This window comes from Wyeomyia smithii, chromosome 3 (assembly GCF_029784165.1).
Source record: "Wyeomyia smithii strain HCP4-BCI-WySm-NY-G18 chromosome 3, ASM2978416v1, whole genome shotgun sequence".
In the NCBI taxonomy this organism is placed as follows: domain Eukaryota; kingdom Metazoa; phylum Arthropoda; class Insecta; order Diptera; family Culicidae; genus Wyeomyia; species Wyeomyia smithii.
In genome coordinates this window covers 82,660,178-82,682,564 of record NC_073696.1, presented here as the reverse complement: position 1 = coordinate 82,682,564, position 22,387 = coordinate 82,660,178, and the positions used below count along the sequence as shown (strand labels likewise).

The window sequence follows — 22,387 nt, the reverse complement described above, 5'->3', positions numbered from 1 at the left end:
TCTTACCATGAACAGACCTGCGCCTGAACAACGCTTACAAATAATCGAATTTTATTACCAAAATTCGTCCTCTGTGAAAAATGGCGCTCGCTATCGCGCGATGATTTCTGATTTTTATTGCCAGAAATGAAAGAGCTGGGACTTGTTGACATGTGGTTTCAGCAAGACGGAGCAACGTGCCACACATCGCGCGAATCAATGGAAATACGAAATGAGTTCGGTGAGCAATTCATCTCACGAAATGGACCGGTGAATTGGTCGCTCACATCATGCGATTCAACACCGCTAGATTTTTTTTTTGTGGGGCTACGTTAAGTCTCTCGTCTATGTGGATAAGCCAGCAACAATTCCAGCCTTGGAAGACAACATTACACGTGTTATTCGCGAGATACCAGCCGAAATGCTCGAAAAAGTGACCCAAAATTGGACTTTTCGACATTTAAAACATAGCCGTGGCCGACATTTGAATGGAATTATCTTTAAAAAGTAAATGGCATAAACCAATTTATCGGCTCAAATAAAGATTTCATACAGTTTTGTAATTTTCATGCGTTTATTTTTTTAGGAAAACTCAGAATTCGATTGATCTGATTAGTCATTTACTTGCTTTCCCTAACACGGTCGACAGAATGTTATACCTAGTTAAACCGGGAATGCAGTCTTTGGGCTAGAACATGCTTGTGTTCAAACCAATCATTTTACTGGTGAATGGCCACTAGGACGGTGCTAACTTAGTGCAGCAGCACTTCTTATAGTAAAAAGCTGTCTTTGTGCGGTAGTAGAGCATCAGCTGTAGGTGCGTTGGCCGGCACTTCCTCCAGTAAAAGCTCTGCCATATGTTGGCAACACAAACGTTTCTGGAACGCTGACAATCTGGTGTCTAGTTTTAAATGTGAATACAGCCTTTTATTTTGTTATCAGAGTGCCTCATTGAGATTTGGTAACATTATTTGAATCAAATGTTTTCTAGACTTTAAAATATTTGGCTTTATCTCATGCAAACAGATGATTCGATGCCTTCGTAATACGCCAATTCACCATGCTTCCCGCTGTCGGGGATGCACAGAAATGCAACCACATTTTTAAACAAAAAACCGTCCTTTTCTTGACAACCAAATAAAATGAAGATTTAATGTATTCTCGTTTTGCGTTAGAATTAAAAGCCTCAACCAACATGCACTCTAACTGTTGAAACTTGTTTGCACCGCATAGTGTTTGTTCCATTCCTGCTCAGTGAGTATGAAGTTCTACGGCAACCCTGCGGTCGTGGCTTTACATAAAACCCTTCTGTTACTGTTTTCAATATAAATCGGTTGTTGGTAAAGATATAAAAAAAACTTTTAGGACAATTTTTCTCTCTATCTAGAAAGATAAGTTAGACTCAGGTATTAGATTTCTGAATACATTGAAAATTTTGGTCACCCCAATTTTTGATAATAGGAAACTAAACACTTCATAATATATAACAACATTGCAAAAAAAGTATTTCTCTATAATATTGCTATCGAACTTCAGATCAAAATTTTTCCCATATATTCAGTTTCTGGACCATTGTGCATTGAAAGTGGAAAGTTTTTTATTGGGTATGAATGTCAACACATCATAAATTCGAAATAAAACTTGTGCTTATTTTACCGTACTCACTATCGTCACAATCCGTCTCATACAATTCTGTACTACCTAGGATGGTGATCGAACGTTACTATAGAATAACTCAAATTATTGAAAGAAATCCCAGCAAATGTGGATTAGTTATTTGCTAGCAAATGGTCGCCGCGTGTCGTTGCCCGAATTGAGCATAATATAAATGTAGAGGATTCTGAGACTTTTGAAGAGTTCCAACAATTTACATTAGATTTTTTCAAACTTTAGTTTCCACATTAAGAAAAAAATTTCATTCATTTATTTTCAATTTACGCAGTAGGATAGGGTTCATTATTATTAAATGTACATCGTAATTCTCAAACCAAACCAATATTCTCTATGGATTTCAGACTCAGCAACATCCATTTTCATTCACCAGTCACTGATCAAATACTTACTTTTGCACACACTCAATTCTCCGCCAGCGTTGTTTTGCTCTCAGTAAGTATAAGACCAAATTGCGTCTCTTGAACAAGTACAACATACATCCACAGGCGCCATAAATCATGGACAGGCAAAAATTAGCATATCCTCTGGCGGCGCACAGATTCGCAGTGTACGCTTGCCTATTATAAGTAGAACATATGTCATCGCCGTCGACCTGCCAGCGGTCTTAAGAGGGTTTCACTGACAGCATTAAAGGGCAATTTGTCTTATGGCGATCCAATGCCTAGTTGGCCAGAGTGCTTGCTGAGCGGTATCGCCCGAAATTAATGGCGGTGAGTCAACTGGCCAGGCCTGACCTGGCCGCCACTCTAACGGCCATTGCTATTTTTGGAATGGAACTTGTCAATTGGTGTGCATGCTTGTAATATCTACTTGAAAGTGAAGTGGACGTTGAAAACACTCACGTGTCCGTTGTTTAAAAATGTTTTTCAATCCCTTCCACATTTCATGCCGAGTTGACTAATGGCTTACCAGCTGTCTTATCAGTAAACGCCAAAGCACGAACCGAGCAAATCAATGCGTGATTGATCGCTCAATCAGAGCTACCCAATTATCAATCAAAAGGGATTATTGATGCTGTTTGTCGGTTTGTTCGGACAATCGCGTGATTGTGCCTGACGCTGGTTTTACTAACGATATACAACACCAAAAAATCGTTTGCACAATTGACATCGTCTTGCCTCTATTAGGCTTAAATCAACACGAAAGCTCAATAGCCTTGGGAGATTTTAATACGATTAATTCGGCCTCCGCTCTCAAATGAAAAGGTCCAATAATTTTTATCGCGCCCACTTAAAAAGTAATCAAGTGAACATTGGAAATCTCAATACCATTAATTCCGTTTAGCCAAAAAGAGATAGGCTCCAACCGCCTTTCCGAATCTATTTCGGGTAGAGCAGCTAAAGACTATCCATTAAGCATCGCTGCAGAAAGCTTCCCACGGCTTCGAAAGGGAGAAGGAAATGTTTCGCAAATTAGCATAGATAGCGCTCATTAATAATTTATTCACGCTGTGAAAAAAGTCACATTTGGTTTAGTTGGTTCGGCAAGCAACTAACCGAGGCCGAGCTGCTATAAAGACATACGATCTAGGCGTGCTGATGACGAGTTCAGGGTGCTATAAAACCCCCACGGAGTTTTGAATTATATGATCATGCCCGGTTTCCGCAATGGAATGGAATCTGAATGTTGCGTGTTGCTCACCGAATGAATTCTAGGAATAATTTATAAGCGAATTGCATCCCCTACAAGCTATGGATTGCGCGATTCGAGAAAATTGATTACAAATAGCTGCTTGGCGAGAAATCGAACATGGCATATGCAATAAGATGATAACTTATACGCAATTGCCCTACCCAGTAGAAATTGTCGGAGAATACTCTGCTGAAGCAATCTGCTATTTGAAGTTGTACCAAATGCTTTATAACATTTTGTGAGGCCTACCGGCACGTTAATTTGCAACAATTGGGTGAACTCAAAACTCGTTCAAAACGATACTTTTAGGTTCCGCAATCACAGGAAATTAACAAAGTTCAATCACAAAGTTTTCCCCCTTCATTTATTTCCGCTATCTTCCCGCTAATAGCACATCTAATCAATAGCGTTGACAATCAACCTCAATGCGTTCATTAGAGCCAACGGTGGGGCTTTAAAGCTAATGGCTTTGGGAAAACTTTTTCCCAACTCTAATCTACATCTAATTGGTTGAAAACATTCAAAAAGACGCCACGTTCGTCTGCAACATCTTACAATTAATTTCTGCTCACCATCCAACGCTCACTCCAGTCGCGCTGGCTTCAGGTTTACCATCTGGTTTGTACCACGACTTTGCCCCACGCAATGAAATTAGTAGCCTAATTAGATCATTACTACGTTCTTCTATCCGGCACGAGCTGACTCCCGGTCGGTCTACCCCGAAGACGTATCATCTAACATTCGGTCTCATTTCTCCAATAAATCTTTCACAACCAGCTAAGAACGCTTCTACCCTTTTGTATCTTTTCAGAAATGCCGTCCGAGTACTTTCCAACGGAGAGCAAGAAGTTAACCCATTTTCAGCCCGATTTGACGCAGAATACGGTTGCCATAAATTACGAATATCCCCTGACACCCCACCATGTCTCCAGTCAGCCAACGTCGCAGCATCACCTGCTGCAGCACCAGCAGCAGCAGCAATCACAGCACCACGGAATGCTAACGGGACAGCAGTCACATCCTGGCGGAGGCGGACCGCATCACCAGAGTAACTCCCTGAAGAACTCGGTCCCGTTTCCCAGGTCAAATTCCGAACATCACTACGACGTGCCACATTTATGCAATAAGTGAGTATTTTAGGGAACAATTCGTGCATTTCAACGTTACCCAATTTTTAAACTTTGATCTCAAAGTAATATTTTAATCCGCTGACCGACAATTTGTCCGAACATCACCGTTCAAGCGCCGTAAATTAGTCCCATTATTCATGATCCTCGTCACTGGATCCCGTAGTCACTAATCCCGTCAATCATTTTGTTTACAATTGCAAGAAAAAGCGCACAATGTTCCACCCACCAGCGAACACCGGCGATTAATAATTCGCAGAAACCCATCGTGACGACGTGAAGAAAATAGCAAATTGATTTTCTCATCGTTATTCGTCGCGTTTTTTGTTGTTGTTGTTTTTGCACCCCTGCTGCTGCTAACACCAAGGTCCCGGCGGTCGATGCCCTAGTTGTTTAGCAAAAGGGGTGCCCGTAATCCGAAAAAGGCAATGGTGAACGATGATTAAAAAGCCTCGTCTAATTACTTTGAATCCCGCTGTGACAATAGCGGACACCATTCCCGTGGGTCTCCAAGCAGAATCTCAGTCAAGACAAAGGCGATTTATTACTTTCTAATGGTACTGTATTAATCATGCCATTCCAGCTAGCGCATCGGACTGCAGTATATAAAAAATATTTTATTTACACTATGAGAGAGTAATTTAATTGTAGATTATGCACTTTGCCGCAGTTTTAGAATATTCACCGATGTAATACGAATTGTGGGTTGATTGAGATAAACCAAAAAAGAAATCTTAAATTTCCTAATGCCGTTCAAAAATCTGCCATTCAAAATCTTCACGACAGAATATCCGAGCAATTTCTCACTTTCACAAAGTTATATTTGAGTCTTAATGGTGAATCAACAGGTCGCAAACATGCTACTCTATGGCAATACAGAACGAAGCACTGTATTTGTTATCACGGTCGCCATGTGAAATCAACAACAAGGTTGCATTTTGGAAAGTGTTAAAATTGTCTCGGTGAGTTTATGGCGATCAGATGGCAAGCTATCCCAAATTGCAAACAAATTTCGTGGTATTCTTATTATGAAAAACGTTCTTTGAATTTATCTCAAAGCAGAACACTAAAAAAATCAAACTGTTTCAAGTTTGTTTAGTTTTTCCACCTCCAGTGGTCAAAACCATTTTGCGATATTTTTCGTTTTTAAATTGTTTCGCAGTTAATTGAGATCCCATTTATTTTTTACTAATAATATCTTTTCGCAATCATTTATGAATAATTTTGAAGACATTGAAAATTATTTTCGAACATTTACTACATTTTGAAACCAGATTGATTGGAAAAATTTTCGAATCATTTTAGAGTCTTTCATAAATCGTGGTCGTGAATCGTGGTAAAATTATTTTGAAATTATCTTACGAACATTTTTCGAACAATTGTTTTGCAATTATCTTAGGATCACTTTAAAATGATGTTCAAGTCTTTTTAGAATCATTCGAAAGTTATTTTGGAATCACCTTTGGATTAGAATAATTTGAAAATATTTTTAAAATTTTTCAAAAATCACTTTGAAATCATTTTGAATTTATTTTTGAATCAATTAAGAAACAATGTTTCCTGAACCTTTCCAGAATTATTTTAGAATCAATTCAAATTCGTTTCGGAAATGCTTTTCGAAATGCACAATCATTCCTCCTTCAGCTCATAAATAAAACTAATTTTAGTTGAAAGGAATACGGAATAAAATATAGTAGAAGGAGAGAGCGTTAAACCGCTCCTGCTAAAGATAAGTATTGTACACAGGAGGTAGTTCAAATGTGATCCTTTCGTTATCGCCAAAATCGTGTTTCATACATTGGAAGTAGCAAACAAAAGAAACGCCAAGTGGTAAAAAATGAGGTTCGCTCTGAATGAAAGTTTGTATAGTTTGTAACTTTTCAAGATGTATTGAAATTGAAATAAATGATACAGCAACTTTTTTTGGGGTATAAATTGCTTCAAAAAATGTTTGTAGTAAGTTTTGAAGCCAATGAAACCAATGCAAAAATTGTCCTAAATGGGCATAAGGCAGGTTTAAAAATACTAAAAGGTGATGGGAAATAGGTTTTTACGCATACTTCAGTAACAATTCACAGTCTTGCATCAATTAAAAAAAATTTTTGTTTGTTGAAATTTTCTCTAAATAGACATAAGAATGGTTTAAAAATACTGATAGGTGATATAAAATAGGTTTTAACGTATATTTGAGTAAAAAATGGTTTTTGCTTGTTGAAAATATTTGTAAATGGACATAAGAAAGGTTTAAAAAACTGATAGGTTATGAGAAATAGGTTTTCGCGCATCTTTAAGTAACCATTAAGAGTCTTGCATAAATAAAAAAAAATGTTTGCTTCGATATAACGTAACTCGACATAATGCAACGAAAATAAAAATAAAGTTGCCTTTTATCGAGGTATGACTGTATTATAAATCATTTGAGAATATATTTAAAATCATTTAAGAATCATCCAGGAATCATTTAGGAATCGTTTTAGAATTATTGTAGGATTTAAAATCATTTCAGAATCAATTGAGAATCATTCCAGGATCATTTCATCATTTTAGCTTCCATTTAGGATCATTCCAGTATCATTTCAGAATGATTTCATAATCATTATAAAATCAATTTAGGATCATTCAAGATTCGTTTTGCAATCATTTTAGGATTATTTCCGGATCTTTTTTAGTATGTTTCAAGATGATTTAGAAATCGTTTGAGAATCGTTTAGGAATCATTTAAGAATAATTATTAAATTACTTTAGAAACTTTTAAGAATCATTTAGAATCATTCTAAAATCATTTTTGAATCATTATTATTCAAAAACCTTTTAAGAATCATTTTAGAATCATTTTACTACATATCATTTTGTAATCGTTTTTCAATCTCTGTAGAATCTTTTTAGAATCGTTTCATAATCATCTTAGAGTCATTCATAAACCACTTTACAATTATTTTATTATCACCTAAAAATAATTTTGGAATCATTTTGAGATCATTTTAGAAACCTTTTGTTTTAGAACCATTGAGGAATCGTTTTAGAATTATTGTAGGATTTAAAATCAATTGAGAATCATTCCAGGGTCACTTCATCATATTAGGATCATTTCAGTATCATTTCAGTATCATTTCAGAATCATTTCAAAATCATTTTAAACTTATTTTAAAATCATTTTAAAACTATTTTTGAGACCATCATTTGAACCATCATTTAAGATCTGGTTCATTTTTAGTATGTTTCAGGATCATTTAGAAATCATTTAAGAATCGTTCAGTTGCTTTAGAATCTCTTAGAAATCATTTTTGAATCATTGTAGAACCATTTTACAATCATTTTAGAATCTCTATTGAATCTTTATAGAATCATTTTAGAAACATTGTAGAATCATTTTTCAACATTTTGGAGTCACTTAAAAATAATTTTATCTCCTAGATGGTCTCGAGGTACGATGCTGGCCCAACAAGCCAGTCGTCGTAGGTTCGAATATCGGCTCGGGAGAGACGCAAGCCCCGCAATTGCCATGTACACCAAACAGTTGGCTGCAAAATCTGTTTATAACAAACAGTAGGTCAAATTCCGTATCATGTAGCACCAAGGCTTTGCTTTTTAAGAATAATTTTGAAATAATTTAGGAATCATTTTAGAATCATTTTAAAATCATTTTAAGATCATTTGAGGTTCGTTTTGGAATCTTTTTAGGATTATTTCAAGATCATTTCGAGTTTTTTTCAGAATCATTTTAGAATTATTCAAAAACCTTCTAGGAATCATTTTAATAACATTTAAGAATTGTTTTTGAATCCCTATAAAATCTTTTTAGAATCATCCTAGAATCATTTATGAACCACTTTACAATTATTCTAAAGTCACTTAAAAATAATTTTGGAATCATTTTGAGATCATTGTAAAAAATTTATTCTAGAATCATTTAAAATTTGTTTTAAATCATTTTTAGATTATTCTAGGATCATTTAAGGTTTATTCAAGGATCATCTTAGAATCATATTAAATTTGTTTGAGGATCATTTTATAATCATTTAAGAATCACTATCAAATCAATTTAAGATCATTCAACGATCATTTGAGAATCATTTTGGAATCGTTCTAGAATTATTTGACTTTATTTTTTATGCATCACTTCAACTGTTTTGAAATCATTTTATTACAATTTTGAATCGTTTTAAAATTATTTCAGAATCATTATAAAATCATCTTAGTTCGTTTTGAAATCATTTTAAAATTATTGTAGGTTATTTCAGAATCATCTCTATAGGATTTTTGTAGAATCATCCTGGAATAATTTTGAATTATTTTAGAATTGGTTTAGGATGATATTAGAGAAACTTATTTTAGAATCATTTTGAAATAATTATAGGATCTGTTTAAAATCATTTTAAAACCGTTGGAACCATTCTCAAATCGTTTCAGAATCATTCTGGGTTATTTTAGGATCATTTGAGGTTATGTTAGGATCATTTCAGAATCATTTAAGCATCATTGAAAAATCATTTTAGGATCATATAACGGTCATTAAAGGATCATTTTTTAGAGGATCAATTTCAGAGTCATGTTTTTTTTTTAAATGATTTGATTTTGAAACCATTTTAGGATCAGATCATTTTGAAATCATTTAGGGATTATTTCAGGAGCATTTTAAGTTTGTTTCTGGATCATTTTAGAATCTTGTCAGAATTATTTTCGAACTTTATAGAACCATTCTAGAACTATTTTAAAACCTTTTAAGAAATAGTTCAAGAATCATTTTTTAATTATTTTAAAATCATTTTAGGAACATTTTTATTCATTCTTTGGATTATTTCAGGATCGTTTTGGGTTTTTATTAACCATTTTAGAACCATTCAACAGTTATTTTAACCCTCTAGTGCCCAATCCCGCCATTTGGCGGGCTTCAGTCAAACCTCTAAAAAGCTTCAATTAATACTTAAAAAGTGTTTATAATGATTCATAGTGATTTTACCGAAGCCCGTCTAGAAATTAACTTGGGCACTAGAGGGTTAAAATCATCTTAAAATCATTTTTGAAAGATTAAAAGGATTTTTTTAAAGACCTTTTGAGGATCAATTTTGGATATTTTTGGATCATTTTTGAATAATTTTAGAACTATTGTTGGATCATTTTAGAAGCATTTCAGAATCCTTATAGAATCATTCTAGAATTATTCTAGTATTATTCTAGGATCATTTTAGAATCATTTGAGGTTTAAAGATTATTTTGGAGTTATTTTAGAATAATTCCAGATGCATTTGAATTCATATCATTTTAAAATCATTGTTGCAAATTTGGAAATTATTTTGAGAATTTTAGAACTATTTTGAACAATTTTAAAAGCTTTTGTTAATAGCTTATAAATTGTTTTTGGATTATTTCAGGATAACTTAAGGCTTATTTCAGAATCATTACAGGATCATTTTAGTATTTTTTTGGAATCTTTATCATTCTAAAATCATCCTAAAATCATTTTTGAAACATATAAGAATCATTTTAGAATTGTTTTGAAATAATTTTTTGGAATCGTTTTAGAGTTGTTTTGAGACCATTTCAAAATCATTTTAAAATTACTATAGGAACAATCATTTTAGCGCCGTTTTAGAACCATTCAGAAATAATTTCAGTATCATTTTCGGTTTATTTCGAGATTATTTGAGAATTATTCAAAAATTATTTCATAATCATTTGGAAATCATTCTTGAATAATTTTAAAATTATTGTGTACTTATGTTATACTGTCGGTTGAGCAGTCAAAATGAGAACGACTTTTTTTATATTATCCGACGTTTCGTCACTGGTCAGTGCCATCTTCAGGGGAAACTGCGGGGATTAATTACATGATTAAAGGCTTTTAACATAGCTCAATGATTACCAAATAGTTATAGTCTAGCTGATTGTCTGTGGTTATTGTGTCTGTGACTTACATATTATTTGTTCGTTCCTTTTCAAGATGCTTTTTTAAGCTTATCGTACATTCTATTTTATTTTAAGCTTATCGGTACATTCTATTGTTTTGGTAGTAACAAATATTTTTTTATAAAATTATTTTCGAAAAACCAATATTTCTAACTAGCTTACAAATCTGTTTGCTGTTGACCTGTTGCGATGGCGGATGGAAACTGATGGGTAGTAGTTTGGATTTGAAAGGTGTAGGACATCGATGTTGCTGGTGGGGAGATTGAAAGACAGAGAAAGTACTAATTGGCTGGAGTGTTTGTGTGAGTGTAAGTCGTTCTGATTTTTCGTGACTGCTCAGCCGAACGTATAACATAAATACACAACATCCCTACAGTCGAAAACTCAGCAAAATTTAAGGTTCAAAATTAATTTGAGATTTTTTATTGATCATTCTACGATCATTAAGGAATATTTTCTAATTACTTTCAAATAATTTTGCAATCATTTTTGAATAATTTTGAATTATTTTGGAGCATTTAAGGATTATTTCAGGATCGGTTAAAAATCATTTCAGAATCATTTTAGAATCATTTTAGAACCATTTGAGAAACATTTTAGGAATATTTTAGAATCGTTTTGGAGTTATTTAAAAAATCGGCTTAGGATCATTTTTATAGCATTTAAGAATCGTTCCCGAATTATTTTACAATCATTTTGAAATATTTTGAAAAGCGGCTCAGAAGCATTTTAGGATTATTTTATGATAATTTTAGATTTATGTCCGCGCCAGGACACTCTCTTCGATAGTCAGAAAACTAAACTGACTCCAAGATGTGGACTGCATAAAAAATTCAAACTCTTCTAGTCTTGACAAAGACTTTTTCAATTAACTCTTCGCTGGCTACTGCTTGGCTGTTCGGTGAAATATGGAACACTGTGCGTCTCGAGTAGATTGTTTCTTCCATCGCAGTGGAGTTATTGTTAGGTACTGATAACTTCTAATGAAGACGGCAGTGAAGCTGCGCCTTTTATATAGGTGAACCAATGCCGAATTAATTTGTCAAGAAGAAGAAAAAGTACAATTTTGGATGCAATTATTATTTTGCTGCTTGCGTACGCAACAATTTATTTGAGGATAATTTTAGAATCAATCAAAAATCATTTGAAAATCATTTCAAGGTCATATTCAATTTATTTTAGAATCATTTTAGAATCTCTGTAAAATTATTTTAGCATTATTTTAACAGTATTTAAGAATTATTTTAGGTTGATTTCAGATTCATACAAAAATAATCATAGAATCTCTTAAATTTTGTTCTTGTTTTTTTATGAATTCAGGATTATTTAAGGATAATTTGAGGATCAGTTTAGACTTTATTTTTAAACTTTTCGGAATCGTTTTGGAATTACATTCAAAGTTTCTTGAAACCCATTCGAAATTATCGCTGCATCACTCTATATTCTTTTTACAATAATTTATTTCCATTATTTTATACCGTTTGATACCGATCTTGGCATCTGTTAAGTATCATTCTTAGCATATTTAGGAATCATTCTCGAATCGATTGAAAATTGAAAGAATTCGCGCCTAATAAAGAATGTCTAGACTTACATTCGAAAAGGGCTGAATATTTTAGTTGGGAACTGGAAACGTCTAAGTATTGAGTGTGAAAAATTACGCAAAAAAACCTCCGCCCTCCGAAAGATCCAGAATGACCGTCAAAGAGGACAGTTTTAAACACTGGTCGTAGAGCATATCTGTTTTTTTCTAAAGCCTTACTTGGTGGTTTACTTCACGCGGATATTTTAATAAACGCGGTTTTTTTCGCAGTTTTTTTAATTACCGTGGTTTTTACGCGGATTTTTTACGAGGTATATATCCCCCGCGTAAAAAAACCAAATTGTACAACAAATGCTGTAGCTTCTGCTTTTGTAAACATCGATTACGGCTTCGGACACGTCCTTACAATCTTTGGGAAAGAAAAGAAGAAAGTGTTACAACCGTTGTTACCAGTGACCGAGTTTACCTCTGCATCTCTAACAACTATAACGGGAAAGGAAGGTCTTGTTATCACCGTGGCCAGTGACGGATTTTAATACTATTACCTTTCCCTCTACAAGCCTAATGTTTTCATAAACCCTACTGATTTTCTTTACTGGGCCTCGTTTAGTTACCCTGCAAAGTATTGGCAATTATAACTCCCTGGAGAGGTATTCGTTTAACGATATGACTTTTTTTCTAGAACTTAGCGTGAGGAAAGGGTCGAAGAAGGAGGAGGGAGGGGGGATGTTTTGTGATGAATTAATTATTTACTTATATTTATTCAGAATTTTTATTATGTGTTCTGCCACAAACGGTGACATATCAACACTATTACATATATTTTAAGCTTTATTTCATTAAAAGATTGTAATTGGTTCCGCAGTTAAGTGGACTAACCTGAGTTTAAACCGAAAATCAAAAAGGAATGGAACGATTAGGGGGAAACTGAATGTGAGCAGTCGATGAGGAAAATTTTACACACAATAATGCAATTAAAAATTTCAGAAATGTGATAAAATTCATGATAAATCTTCAAAACATGTTGTACTAAATTACACTACATTAGTAACATTAATAGTTTACCTTTTCTTAAATGTCCAAAGCAGGATGAAATTTCGAACATTCATCAGTGTGCAGCTTTATTTTTGGTTGTCACATCCACTCCAACGAGACGCCACAACAAAACGGCCCCCAATTTTCAACATAATAACGAAGACAGTTCACTGTCAGCTCATTAACAATTTATAATAACCCAATCAAGATTGATTGAGCGCCACTTCGCTAAATACCACGAGTTTCATTACAGGCGCGTAACAGCGCCCATTTAACGCAATGTGAATAGTTTTGTCCGGAAAGTTTCACGGAGCGACCGACCGTTTCGTAACCTGCTTCATCACGAACGAGTTGCGGCGTGCTCCATTAAGGTGGAGGTGAAATTGAATAATTGCTTCATCATCGTCGAACACAAACGCCATTTACTCGAACATATGGGAACAAACGGTTGGGCTAACGGGGGGACAATCCTTATAACCGAGCTGAGAACCGCAAATCGTCGCCAACGATGTTCCGCTGTGTGTAGCAAAAAGCTCAGCAAGACAGGCCTGGTCTCAGTTAGGCCAAGCGATGCGCTACCGTTTTGGCCTTGTCTGTTATTATTCAATTAATTACGCGCTTTCCGAAGTTGTGACAGCTTTATAAAGGGCCGCCCTTGATTAAGTGCGCCCGGTGACAAACTTACCCGGAGCGCTATCGGTTTCTAAATGGGTTTGTTAAATGGTGGCGAAGTTATAGGTGCCTTTGTGGGGGCGCGACACTGCGCTGTCAATTAATCGAATGCCAGCGTTTCAGAAGCGGAAAACTTATCTCCTTGAACCAAGTTTGCATCAGGAAAATGATTTCATTGTTCGACTATCTCTCTATAATTTGCCGCAAACCAAACGAGAACCATTGCTGCCGTAGGCTTTATATATTGCACATCATTTATAATGTGCGCACTTATTCAATTAATAATAATTTACAGTCGTAATTGCAACATTCATCATCCGAATGCCGACGTTAATCTGTAGTGCTTGTCTTAAACGCGTCTTACATTCGCGCGCTTGCAATTTACTGCACTTCCCGGGCCAATTACTTGCCATAACTATATGGGAACGATATGTGCATGCGGATGCGCGTCGGTCTGTGACAATTGCCGTTAGTTATACGCCACATGATGACCCGAATGTAGCTGCAATGCATATGGAAAGCCACACACGCGGCGCTCGTCAGGGATGGTCAGGGACATCTCGCACAAAAAAATCAATTGATTTTTTGTTTATGATAATAAATTCAACAAACGTAACCTACTTTTGAATTATCCATAAAATATATAAAAGCTTGTTTAAACTGCGGATGCATTTCAGGTACAGCAAATACCAGTGAGGTTTTCATTAAAATGTGAAACATTGAATATCATTCGCTTAACATCAAGGGTGGTTTTAATGTTTGATGTTTGTTTCAATTATGCTCATCGGTTACTCTTCCAATAATAATGGCGCTAGTGATACAACATAACTACCCGGGGAAACTGCTTGCAGATTGCTGCGAATTCACTCTCCTCGGGCATGATGTGGCGCATACAAATGCATACATAAGAAAGCTCCCCATGTTCATTGGGCGCAGGCAAATGTCATACATTCGAAAACGTTGCTTTGCGTTGACTTATGGTCATGATGTGAACGCGTTGGTCCAAATAGGTTTCGGACTCGTCTAGCACCGCGCGGTGTTTCCGATCGTAGTGCGGTGGTCACTTGGTTCGGTTTGGTCCGGCTCTGTAAGGGATTTCGGAGCCCGAACGCTGTCGGGTTTTCATTGACCATCTGATAACTCTAAATGCTTACAAATTTTGAAGAAAAATAAATGAAATTTCGTTCAAAACTTAGGATCACGAGAGCGTTTATGCGGCCATATATATTACGAAATACAGTTCCGGCTTTTTCGTCAGTTATGTCATTTCCCCAATTTCACAAGACGCAAAAAATGTTATTCCGTATGAAGTACAAATATTCGAAACATAAATTTTATTTCGTGTTGGCAAACAGTAAAACTGGGTCGATGGAGCTCTCAGCCACGCAACAAAATAACATCCATTTGCGGCTCGGGAAAAAGACTATCAAATTCATATCTTGTAAGATGGAAGCAAAGAGCAGGAGGTTTAGAACTCTCAGTCACGCAACAGTTTAATACGCTGTTGCCTCTTTTCAAGAATTCATAGTAAAACAGTGTAAAGTATTCCAGGACTACTACGACATCGTGTACCTACCTAACTGTCCAACATTTCCAGTTGCACTGGCTATTTTCCCCCAGATTCACCTTTCACATACCGATCTGTATTGCAAGTTTGTCAATTCTCAGTATGCAGAGCTGCTGAGTTGCTGGCCATTTACCGCGCAGGTTGCTTTCAACGTACAACGTAATTACCATCATGTAGAAAAGCAGTCGTCTGTAATAAAGTTGCAATCATTCATCGTAATTACATTGAATGCTTCTATTCGGTGCTCATATTTTACATTGAGCTCTGTATGTCAACGAGGTGTCATCGGCAGTGCAGCCAGCAGTCTGAAAAATAGTGCTGCAGCTTAGTGAAACGCATAGACCTCTCAACCGACGAAAGTAGTAGAGTGAAACTGGCATCCCACTTTCATGTTGCCAACAGTGACTAACAGTGTTCTGTTCAATTGATGGAGTCTATATCTAAGAGTATACTCTCATAATGTTCGGGGCGTAAAGTTCATTATGCACAGTAGTGACCAATATACTGCAGTTGATGTCATTATCATAATTTGTTGTTTCGAGAAGGTCGATGGCGCATGTAATTGGCGACCGGTTCGCTAATGTCCAATCAGAAATGTTAGAGTATTGGACAGTTGGGCGGAATCGACAGGCTGTAAAATTTAAAGACTTGATAAAAATATGTTCGATTAGCGTCATGTTTTATTTGAATTTACTGTTCATTTTGTTCGAGTAAAATGTATGTTATTAAACAACTTAACATTAAAAAATGTTTGAACCTTTTCATGAAAGCAACACACGGTTAAGTTAAGTTAAAAACGTATTCATCAATTTCCGCCCCAGCAAAGCTCAACATTAATTAGAAACTTCAAACGCTACTGTATCTTTTGCGGGAAACACGAATCGCGGACTGCGAAGCAAATGATATTCAATTCACACCGTGAAGCGTGCTTAAAATATCGCATGGCCATAAATCAAACATTACATTATGACACTATTTAGTCTATGACAGGGCCACCATTTAGCAACCGGCCACTCTAGCTGCAGTGCAGAGCAACTCATTCGCGCACGGGCTGTGGATCGGCAATGCAATTATTTTTCTATATAAATAAATGGGATTACACGCGTAATTCATAAAAACGTCCAACCATAACACCGAAGCGCTCAAACACATCTAATTACCATTAACTCGTTTGTTTACCACTGCTGCTGGACGGTTTAAAACCCAACAATTAATTTTCACCAGCGTTTACAGTTTCCAAAGAGCGAAAATAAAAAAACGGAACCTAGAATATAATTTATTACCGAGTCGTGCTTAAATTACACAGCAACGATCTACTCTTCCGTCGCCCGGTCACCGTACAGCTGTACCGGTGTCCACAAGACATAGCCGCGAGATGCACTCATTCATAATCGTTCTCGTGTACCCTCCCCTATTCACTAACCACCACACACTAACCTATTGGTTTTGTTGTTTTCTTTTTCGTTCCAGCTACATGTACCCGGTAGACAAAATCAGCATCAATGAATCATACTCATCGTCCAGCTATTCGAAGCGTGTCTGCAGCGTCGAATCCCTGGCCACCTCGACCAACACATGTAAGTAGGCTCCCCGTCTGTCCCACCGTAGTACCCAACTCCCAAGCGTGGAGTTCTATTGCTGCTGCTTGTGTTTTTAGAGACTACCCGTAGTTTAGAACGACAAACGACGAGTAGGTACCTGAAACAGTTCGTTCTCGCATAACTCTTTGGCGTCGCCAATTAAGTGCTATTTTTCTGGCAGCAATAATTGACGAATTGATTGACGGCAAAGGTGAAATTGCAACATGTAGCTGTCAATAGCTGTCATAATTAAGTGTGTCGCCTAGCGCCTAGTTGTCGGAATGATTCGGTCTATGGAAACGTCTGAATCGTGAGGTGGTTGATCTCACCGAACATGTTCTTTTTTGCTAATATGTTACACTTCGATTATTTTGCATGTTTGATTACATTTCCTGCGGTTGGAAAGTCAATAGTTTCAAACTAATGTTGAAAGGATTCCCTAGATTCCATAGAAAACGCTTATTCTCGTTATTTCTCGTTATACTAAGAAAAACTTGTTCAATTTGTGTCTACTTAAACGCCTCAGAAAAAAATACATTCAAGAAATATGATTCGAAAGTTTTCAGCCTCCCCCAATTGATTTCATTGGACAGTAATCAATTTCAGCAATTGATTAGAATTGCCGTACTTCGTAAAATTTCATCTCTTTTTATTTCCGACTCCATATATACGGGATTAGATTCCTATTAGGTTACTTTAGGTTTCTCACAAAATAGGAATTTTAATAACTCACTTAAAAGCTCCAAACGTGTTGAAATATTTTGGCATTTACACTCAAAAACTCAATAATCTCATTTTCCCACGTAAAAATGACGTATGCATTGTAAGAAAATACCAAATATCGTTCATTAAATATTTTATTTATCAAACTCAAGTTGCTAACTCAAATTAGGGCAAACTTTTTGGGTTTTCTGGTTGGTTTTGCGAATTCCTTGAAACATGACTTTCACATTGCACCTTCAAATTGCTGGATTATATTGTGCGAAAATTTCTTATTGACTATTTCCCTAGCTAGTACATTTTTCAATCGCCAACCTCATATTTACTGCTTGAAATGCAAATGAAAGTAGCTTGACTTGCATTATAGTCAATAAAAATAAAGAAGGTAGACATCTATACTGTCGCACTGGCGGCAAGATAGAGCGTCGAAAATTTTTTTACTGGGTATGTGCTCGAAATCAACATATCACAAATTGTAAACAAAAGCCTGTTCTTATCTAACTGAATCCATTGAAATTGTTAAAGGTTCGAGCGCTTCTGCAACCTACAGTTACAACTCACACGTAACATACTAGCTTTAGCAAACAAATACCTAAAATGCAAACCTTTACTAAAGCAGGTTTTACATGGAGCAAATATTTGCTATTTTTCGTACGAATTTTATTTTGTCCAAATAAAATTCGTACCAAAAATAGTAAATATTTGCTTCGTCTAATACCTGCTTAAGCATACAATTCACATGCACATAAAGTTAACTCTGCTGCCGAGCCTCTCCCTACACTAAAATAACAGGAGGGTTGTGTGCAAAACCACGACCGCAAGGTTGAAGTAGAATACTTTTACAAGAAAGATAACCCGGCTGCTTGCGTGTCAGTCATTTTTTCTAGTAGATAAACGTTGACTAATCAGATCAATCGAATTTTGCGCTTCAACAAGGATTGCCCATTTTCAATAATATAGTAAGTTGCTTGTCATGGTTGGGGCTTGACAATTTTTAAATTTTGAGATAAATTTTTTTCGGATGTCGTGCTAATGACTGAAGAAAAAGATAATTCAGTACTCCTGAGCCACGGAAATAAAGTAGAATTGATAACTTTTACAAATTAAACAATGTAAATTAACACAAGAGAAAACATTAACGCTTCAATCATCAGGTTTTTATTTCATCCTGAAAAGGACAATTTGTTGTTCAATTTAGTATCGGATAAGATGCCGATTACATCTTTGCGTTATCACTGACGGTGCGAACAAAGTATTCGTTGTGATAAAGTAAACAGTGAAATATAACACTCAAAACTAGACGGCTCATGTGTTGTCAAAATGAGTCATCTTTTTATTGAATGCATTTACTAGTGCCCACTATCGCACAGAGACTGCATTTCACAAAGTGCCTCACTGCATCAGCCGCTATCGATGCTGAGATCTGCGCTATCCATTACTACGCCACATCTGTGACCGCTTACCGCCATCGCTGGTATCCACTGCACTGCTAATGCTGCTGCTAAGGGAGGACGACTGCTGTTGTCGCTGTCTAGAACTATTATGAGCGGCTTCGGCTAAAACAGGCTCTTATATAGGTTAACTAGCATGTTTTAAATTGCAAGTTATATGATTCTGTCGGCCGTGCTTGGGAAGCAATCATATAACGACCAATCATAGGTCGAATTTGTCGTTTTGACAAGGCTTGACTATTTTCAACAGTACAATAGTGTGAATAATAAAATTGCAATTATCTTCTTTTGGGAAGAATCTTAGAAGATTTTCTAATCTATTGCTGCAAGAACGAAAGAAATCCATCGAATACTAATCGATTTATTAGCATTTGAAATAGGACATATTTCTCACTTTTTTCGGTTTTAGATTTTCATTTCACATCCCTATGTAGCCGAACTTCCTGAGAGAAGTATTCTACTTCAAAATTCATTTCAAAAACAAAAGGTAATTTTAGAAAAATCGGTCGTCTCATTTTTTTTCAAAATAAGTTTTTTAGAATCAGTTGCCTGAATTCAGGGGAACTCGCAGCCTCAAGATTACAGAGTCCGCTTGAATAGTCATGAGTTTGAATGTTAGTAGAATCAGACCGTTCGGTGTTGGAGCGATTTTACACATGGGTTTATTCTCAGGCTCCCCCTCTGAATGGGCGATCCAGATCCCGTAGAGAGCATTCAGATTGTCACTACCGCATTAAAACACCGTGTGATTATGGGAACACTACAACTGTATTCACTAACTTTTATATTCTAACATCTTCAGAATTATTCAAACATCTTAACTTGACAAAAGAATCTTGTAAGAAAAATACCAATTATCGTTATTTACTCGGCAATTTAACACAGGTAAGAACTCGACAGGGTACCCGGGTACCCACCAAAATGGAAGCTTCTTGCTTCTTCATTTCTTGACCGAATTTCGATCTTGACCCATCAAAGGATCGGAAAACTTATTTGTTTTCAGTACACGGGACCTAAAGTGCCCTTGGTCCCCATATAGTTCCCGTAAATCCGGGTCTTCGGAACCATGTTCGAGATCAGGAATCTGCTCCGAAATGGCCATTTCGGACAACTTATCAGATGGACTTAAAATGCATGAAAATCAATTTCTGGAGTGATTTGATAAATTTTGATACCAATGTTGTTCGGTTTTATTGACAATTGTAATAATTTGTGTCATCGGAACATGCTCCCGAAGATCCGGATTTACAGGAACCAGATGTGGTCACATATCGGTCCTGGATATTAAAAGTAGATAGATTTTCCAATCTTCCGACAGGCCAAGGTCTCAAATCGGTCAAGAAACGAAAAAGCAAGAAGCATTTCATTTTGTGGGTAGCCGGGTACCCTGCCGAGTATTTATGGGGTTAAAAAATTCGAAGTCCCCACCTTCGACCCCCCCCCCCCCCTCCCCTGTTACTATAAACAGCCTGATGATGGAAAATGGTTCAATTTCACTAGTTAGGAGCATTCCATAAGTTTCAGCTGGCTGAATTGAAAATATTCTTGTTTTTAAAGCAATAAAGTCTGAAAAGGTACCCGGGTACCCTGCCGAGTACATAACTGTTAACGATGACCAATGTATTTGCATCTAGCATGCGATTTTGACTGCTGATGGCAAGCGACCGATATCCGTCCGATCGCACTCGATCTTATCTCGTGTCGATTAGTCTCAACTACCCGAACAGACATACGTCTAATCGATGAGCGCACGTCTGCCTCTCACAATGTTTTCTAATCGGTTATCAGTTTATCGATATTGGCTGCATACGTAAAAATTGAGTTTTATCCTGTAGAGTAAAAAAAAGGCAGTGTATCAACACTCTTGGAGCAATTTTCTTCAAGCTTGTGAGCATATCCGCATTTTTGCTGTAACGGCATACATTATAGAAAGAAAAAAAAATCAATTCTTCACTTTTCAATCCTACTTGTCCTGTAGAGGCCAGTGTGCCAGTGCTCGAGCCATTACCGTCACAAAAGAAAGAACATTTCTTCAAGCTTGTATCAGTTCGGAATATATCTACCAGTATGTCTATAACCAAACGAAAAAAATCGTTAACTTTTAAAATGAAGAGTTGTTTGTCCTGAGAAGGACAGTGTTTGTATAGAAACAATAACAACAAGGGTAACCCATAAGTGCTCGGCTGTGTACCCGGGTATCCAAAAAATGTTACCCAAATGAAATTTCAATTCCTGACCGATTTTCTGTCTTAACCTGTCAGAAGATTGGAAAATCTGTCTATTTTTAGTACCAGGGACCGACAGCAGCCTGAGACCACATCCAATTCCTGTAAATCCAGATATACGGGACCATGTTCCGATGTGACACTTTTTTTTCTGTGTGGACTCATCACTGCGACCAGAGATTAGATTTATTGTGATATTGCCCAGGTGTTTTCTGTACTCCGCACTTAATATTAATGGCAGTATCACTATTGAAGTAAGTAAGACGCTTATCATTCATATTCGTGCTTGTGTATAAGTTTTACTTTTCCGTTTCAAGCTTACTGCCCTACTATACCGAGTCTCTATCCATCCTTACAATATCGCCTAGCTAAAATTCCCTGGATCGAACTTCCATACTCTACTCACACCAGTTTTATTATAACAGGGACCTATTTTTATTAGGAGAGTCAACAGGGAGCCTGGAGACAACCAAATGGCCTGATTCTACTATGATTCGAACCCACGACCATCCGCTTACCAAAGCAGACTCTGTAACCTTGCGGCTACGAAGCTTCCCTGTGTGCATTAGTACAATTGTCAATTTTGAGACAATCTGATGAGTTGTCCGAAATGGCTATTTCGGAGCAGATTCCCGATCTTGAACATGATCTCGGAGATTCGGCCCAAACGGCTTAAGATCCAAAATCGGTACAGAATTAAAAAAGTTAGAAGCATTTTATTTTGGTGGGTATCCGGGTAACCTACCGAGCACTTATAGGTGTTTAAATTACGAGTACATAACGATTAATTAAGGAATAAAATGTTTTTGATTAAAAATATAACTTTTGATTATTATATAGTAACATGTCAGGCTTTAAAGTGTACAAGTACAAAGTAAGGTTTAAGAGGGTCTCAAAGAGTATAATGCATAGTTAGATTAGGGGGAAATCAAGGAAGGTCATGGCCCCCGGGCCCCCGCGAAATTGAACTTCTCATAACTCATGGCTTTATAGAAAAAATTAAAAACACAACAGAAAAAGATTTAAATAAACTGAAATTTGAATAAAACCGCTACAATCCTTATAACTTTTCTTCAACATATATTATTGTACGACAAGTTCTTTCATTGAAATTTTAGGGGGCCTATATAAGTTACATGGCCCCCGGGCCCCGACAACCCTAAATCCGGACCTAACATAAATTGCTACGTGGGTAATCAGGCTTGAGATTCATCATTTTGATCATTGCCGCACAATATAATACCCGAAAATATGGTAATAATAGTTGAAGAGATT

The 22,387-nt window shown here is 36.3% G+C and overlaps 1 protein-coding gene across 1 annotated transcript in view; it reads left to right on the top strand.

The window, feature by feature from the left end:
* LOC129731930 (netrin receptor unc-5-like) overlaps positions 1-22,387 on the top strand; it is a 573,886-nt gene that overhangs the window by 538,784 nt on the left and 12,715 nt on the right. Inside the window, exons 11-12 of the mRNA XM_055692323.1 lie at positions 4,097-4,412; positions 16,607-16,713. Coding sequence (XP_055548298.1) covers positions 4,097-4,412; positions 16,607-16,713 — 423 coding nt within the window. The remainder of the gene's footprint in view (positions 1-4,096; positions 4,413-16,606; positions 16,714-22,387) is intronic.